Source organism: Sinocyclocheilus rhinocerous, unplaced genomic scaffold, assembly GCF_001515625.1.
Source record: "Sinocyclocheilus rhinocerous isolate Xijiao unplaced genomic scaffold, SAMN03320098_v1.1 scaffold2061, whole genome shotgun sequence".
NCBI lineage: Eukaryota > Metazoa > Chordata > Actinopteri > Cypriniformes > Cyprinidae > Sinocyclocheilus > Sinocyclocheilus rhinocerous.
Window position 1 is genome coordinate 10,226 of NW_015633531.1, and position 5,983 is coordinate 16,208.

A 5,983-nucleotide genomic window follows, 5' to 3' on the forward strand; every position below is an offset into this window, starting at 1 on the left:
AATTTATTTATTTTTATATATTAAAAACTTAAATATACTATTACATTTCAGTTCATATTTAATTTTCACATTCAATGTTTTTGTCCAGTGAAAACACATCTTTCCTTATAATGTCCGATGTTTTGTTGGCTAAACGATTAAAACAACAGTATAACTATAACTAAATGGTCAAGCTGTATTTCTATCCATCACAGATTGATTTTCATTTGCATCAAAAATGCCATTTCTAATTTCACATTTGAGATTTGAAATGGGATTTTAACCTGGAATCCACTCGTTTTTTTATATATATATAAAAAAATTCATATAAAAATTTGCATATTTATTATTATCTATTAAAATTACAAATTATATTAATAAATATATGTATTTTTTCTTCTGTAAAATATAAAAATCCATTTAACTTTTTTTATAATAAATAATTTTATATAGTATATTAAAAATTGAATATACTAATACATTTCAGTTCATATTTAATTTTCACATTCACTGTTTTTGTCCAGTGAAAACACATCTTTCCAATGTTTTGTTGGTTGAACGATTAAAGCAACAGTACAATTGATCAAGCTGTATTCATTTTCACTTGCATCAAATATGCCATTCCCAATTTCGCAGTGGAGATTTGGAAAGGGATTTTAACTTCCGGAATGCGTTCTAAAGCTGTTTACCACAACTTGCTTCGAGAGTGGAAATTTAATCAGTTCCTCTGTATCTTTTTATAGATGTTAAATGCGAAACCTCGTCAAACAGAAGTCACACGCGGATGTCATAACAGAAATCTGCTGTCTAAACAAACTCGGGCGTTTTTCCACTGATGGGACGGATGCCGTCTGGTGCGTTTGACAGTAAACGGCGAGGTGTCAGGTGTTGGGGGGGATGGGTAATGATTGCTGATTGGTTAGCATGTGTTTGGACCCTCAGGGGCCCATGTGCGCCACAAAAGCTGCTGTACGGTTTGCTGGAACAGGCCGATTGATTCTCCCCCAGGATTCAGTCTGCGTGTGTATTTCGGTGCATATATGCTGTGTTGAGCTGTTGTCGGTTGTGCTAATGAATTCAGCGCTGTATGCTGTTATGAATTTTTCTCGGGTCAGTGGGGGACGGTAGCGGTCACAACATTCATTCTGTGGCTCAGATTCATGAATATGGTATGTTTGGATATGTCGTAAATTAAATTACTCACAGATCCTTGGCAGCTTCTGCTGGACCTGTAAAAAAACAGAAAAGAACATTTAATTATTTATTTAAATTATTTATTTATTTAAGAACATTTAACATTTTTTATTAATAATTTAAAGTATTTATGTGTAAAGTCAATATTAATACTATTAGTGCGTAACCCATTTTATTTGGTAATATAATGTGTTTATGAGTAAAACCGAACAGAATGTTTTTTTCATAGTGCTACACTGATTATCAGCCATTTAGTACATAAAAATAATTAATATAAGTTTTCCTTAATATAATTTTAATATATAAAATAAAAAAATATATAAATTATTGTATGAAATTAGTGAATAAAATCATTTTATTTCATATAATAAAATATATTAATATTCCATTTATTATTTTAATAATTATTATATAATAATTTGATATATATGTATATATATATTATAATTATATTATGTATATATTTTTTAATTAAACATTATACTAATAAATATATATTTTTTATTTCTGTAAAATAAAATAAAAAACATTTTACTTTTTAATAATAAATTATAAAATAAATTATTTTCTACTAATTTACACAATTATATAATAATTAATATATTTATTATTCTACATTGAAATCTTGAATATACCAATAATAATATAGGAACAATTTAAATCTTTATTATTTAAAGGATTATGCAGAATTTTATCCTCAGATGAGAGGCCAGCCTGTGTGTGTGTGTGTGTGTGTTCTCATTAAAGTGGAGGGCCGTTGAAGGCCTCTTCACCTTCAGCTTCTCTTCAGTGTTACGTACTGCACTAATCACACAAGCCCTGCTGTCAATCAGTGGTGGACATCATTAACAATCATTAAGACGGACCACAAGAGCTGAACATCACACAGATGATGCTTAATTGTCTGGTGTCCAATAGTGAACGGATCTTTAAAAGCCATTTTTGCCAATTTGACATCAAAACCACTGTGAAAACATGCAGTAAATTCTGTGCCTGTCCTTTTTATTTGTAGGACAACATGATTTATATATTTATATGTAGGCCTATATAATGTGTAGTTAAATAAAAAAATTATTATATTTAAATTATATTTAAAAATGTAACATATATACACACATACACAGTATATATGGTACATTATTTTAATAATACTATATATACAGTGGGTACGGAAAGTATTCAGACCCCCTTAAATTTTTCACTCTTTGTTATATTGCAGCCATTTGCTAAAATCATTTAAGTTAATTTTTTTTCCTCATTAATGTACACACAGCACCCCATATTGACAGAAAAACACAGAATTGTTGACATCTTTGTTATTGAGATGCACCTGCATATATATATATATATATATATATATATATAAATGTATCCATATATTTACATATATAAAATTATTAATAATATTTAAAAATGTAACATTGTTTTCTTTTTTAGTTTAATAGTACTATAATAATTGAACATTTAAAAAATGTAAAAACTTATATAAATACTTTTTAGTGCAAGAAAAAATTGTAGAATTTGGCCTCTTCAGACATGTTTATTGAATCAAATTCAACTTTTTTTATGACTGCATTGATTTTAGAGGTCACAAGAGGGGTGTTTCCAGTAGTTTTATTCAGTGTGTGGTTCAATTACAAACGTTCATTTGTGCAGTGACTCTTAATTCACCCTTTAAGACATAAACCACACACAGTCTTTATTAAAGTCTCAATGCCTAGAGCCATCACTTGACAGAATGGACAGATGATTTTGACTTATTTAAGTGTGTTTAGACTCTTTGTTTTGGAGGATTCAGTCATTTTACCAAAACGTCCATCTATGTTGGACTAACGCTGAAAACCTTTTCACTGAAGACTTTTCTCTGAGTGTTTTTTGTCCTCAAGAAACCGAGCTAAAAAAGCAGGTCAGTTTTATCGGGGACAAGAAACGTATCTAGGCAACCTTCCATCTTGACATGTTACTCCTCAGAGGCAGGACACAGTCTTGTGTTGTTCGTGACAGTCCATGAAAGAAAGATCACAAATGAGATCTCTTCGATATCTTCAATATCTCAAGCTTCTCACTGTCCCAAACAGAGGTTCTTAAGAACATTTTTCCTTTTTTGGTTCCACACTCTTAAAAAGGAAGATTCCAAAAGTGGGTTTTTGCAATGATGCCATAGAAGAACCATTTTGCTGTTCTTTAAATAACAGTTCTTAAATGAACCATTTGTTCTTAGTTTGTTCTTAGAACATTTAAAAAATCAAAAGAACCTTTCGTGGAAAGCAAAGATTCCATGGATGTCAAAGGTTCTTCATGGAAGCATAGATGCTAATAAAGAAGTAGAAGTAGAAAGAACTTTGTGGATAGTAATGAGATGCAATTAGTTTTTGATTAACTCTCCTGTTTCTCAGACGTTTCTGCTGCATTCAAAAGATCTCAGGATGAACCCAAACATCTTCCAAATGCGAATGCTTTATCCAAACTCATTTTATAGACTCATTTATAACTGTTTCTATGTTCTATGTTAGGAGAAACATGAAGTTGACACTTAAAATATAGCTAAGATCTCCAGCAAGTCTCCTGAGCTCTCATCTGAGCAATAAAACATTCTTTTTGAGGTTCAAATCTCTCTGTCTAGGAGTTTCTCAGATGTTTCTCCTGAGAAAATCAAACAGTAATCTGGCTAATTTGCAATGAAAAGATCTCATTATGAACTCAAACATTTCTCATCAAATTCTTTCAAGAACAAATGATTCACCCACACTCGTTATAAACTCATTTATGACTATTTCTATTTCTGTTTCTCTTTCAGCAAATCTCCTGAGCTCTAGAAGTGCATCGTCTAAGCAATAAATTCCCTTTTGAGGCTCCAGTCTCTCTGTTTAGGAGTTTAGTGATGGTTGTCGCCACTTTGACGCCTTGCTTGTCAATCATTCATCATTTTCTCTCTCAGGACACTCAAGGCTAATTCTATTTTTGTGTTTGGCTCTTTTATTGTATCCAGTCTTCTGCATTTCAATGAGATTACCCATGAAGCATTATAAAATGGAATGCACTTTTTTAAATTCTGTGCACATTTTAAATTCATTCGCTGGCTTCTTCAGAGGTGACGGCTGAATCATCTCCAGCTGTTCTCGCATCCCATTTTCTACGTCCAGGCTTGTGAAGGTAACATTTACTGCTCAAATATTGCTCTTCTATAGCTCATGGTGTTCTCAGGTATGTCTCAGTAAAGTATATTGTTTCTCCTGAAATGGAGAAATAAAAACTGTCACAAATGAATCAACTGACATTATTCCAAAGCACGGTTTCCACAGCAAAGAAGAATTTTGGGTTCCTTAAAGAACCTTTCAGTGAAGAGTTCTTAAAAGAACTCTATTTTTAGTGTATAGAACAATTGAACAATCTAAAGAACCTTTTTCCACTATGAAGAACATTTTTGGTTCCACCCCGTTAATATGCAGTAATAGCATAAAATAACCATTTTGGGTTCCTCAAAGAACTTTTCAGTGAAGAGTTCTTAAAAGAACCCTATTTTTAGTGTATAGAACAACTGAGCAATCTAAAGAACATTTTTCCACTATGAAGAACATTTTTGGTTCCACCCCGTTAATATGCAGTAATAGCATAAAATAACCATTTTGGGTTCCTCAAAGAACCCTTCAGTGAAGAGTTCTTAAAAGAACCCTATTTTTAGTGTATAGAACAACTGAACAATCTAAAGAACATTTTTCCACTATGAAGAACATTTTTGGTTCCACCCCGTTAATATGCAGTAATAGCATAAAAGAACCATTTTGGGTTTCTCAAAGAACCTTTCAGTAAGCAGTTCTAAAAGAACCATTTTTCTTAATGTGAAGAACATTATAGTAATCTAAAGAACCCTTTTCCACTATAAAGAACCCTTTGTGGAATGGAAAGGTTCCATGGATGTTAAAAGTTCTCTCATGGAACCACAGATTCCAAAAAAGAACCTTGATTCTTTTAAAATGTATATACAGTATAAGAGTACAAAGCTGTAACATGAAGCGAAACAAAGATCTCTGACCTCTGACTTCATTGACTCTTTGGTGTCTTGGTCGAATTCACCTCTAGTGAAGAAAATTTGAGATTATCGGAGCCTTCTTCCCTTGAGAAACGAAAGTGCCTCTCACTGCCGTCTATGAGAAACAATTTAGTTGCTAAAGCGATCTCAGTTGTGATTTGTCTCATTTTTCTTTCCATCGCGCTCACACACGCTCTCTTCATTAAGTCTATAAGCACAGATCTGACCTGAATACATATTAGACGTCGTGAGGGACGGAATCTCCATGACTGATGTATTAAGCGTCAGATCCTTCACCTGTGTCTGACTAACGCCACATTCCTCCACATCCGTCCGCCGCGGAGCTTCTGCTAATAAACCGAGTAGCCTACGCGAGGTCGACTGCGGCTACGGGACTTTATCAAGCTCCTACACGCGCTTATTCAAGTGTTTAAGGACAAACGGCGCTAAATCAAACCTCGGACAGCGCGAATCCACAAGCTGACACGTCCTTTGATAAAAAGCAGTGCGTGTAAGTGACTTAAACACGCTCACCTCCTGCTGTCGTGCTGGTGGCGGAGGAATTTCCACATCCCATTTTGGCATGAACGCCTGCTTTAGAGGAGAAGGACGGCTCTGATGTGATGCATGAGCTCCCTCAAACGCAGCCTCGATCAGTCTAGACTAGAGAGAGCGAGAGAGATGCTCGAGCCTCACGTGATTCGCTCTCTCCTCCACCCTGACAGGGTTGCCGTGGAAACAGAGGGGGGAGAAGGGGGGGGGGGTGGCCAGCTTTCGGTT

General features: G+C 33.9%; 1 protein-coding gene across 1 annotated transcript in view; it reads right to left on the minus strand.

The window, feature by feature from the left end:
* The window catches only part of LOC107744230 (overexpressed in colon carcinoma 1 protein homolog), a 14,256-nt gene extending 8,425 nt beyond the window's left edge, over positions 1 to 5,831 (minus strand). The window contains exons 1-2 of the mRNA XM_016557756.1: positions 5,738 to 5,831; positions 1,184 to 1,208 (exon numbers count right to left, since the gene is read on the minus strand). Of these exons, the coding sequence (XP_016413242.1) occupies positions 1,184 to 1,208; positions 5,738 to 5,780 (68 nt within the window). The 5' untranslated portion in view covers positions 5,781 to 5,831. The remainder of the gene's footprint in view (positions 1 to 1,183; positions 1,209 to 5,737) is intronic.
* Between the last annotated feature and the right edge of the window lie 152 nt (positions 5,832 to 5,983).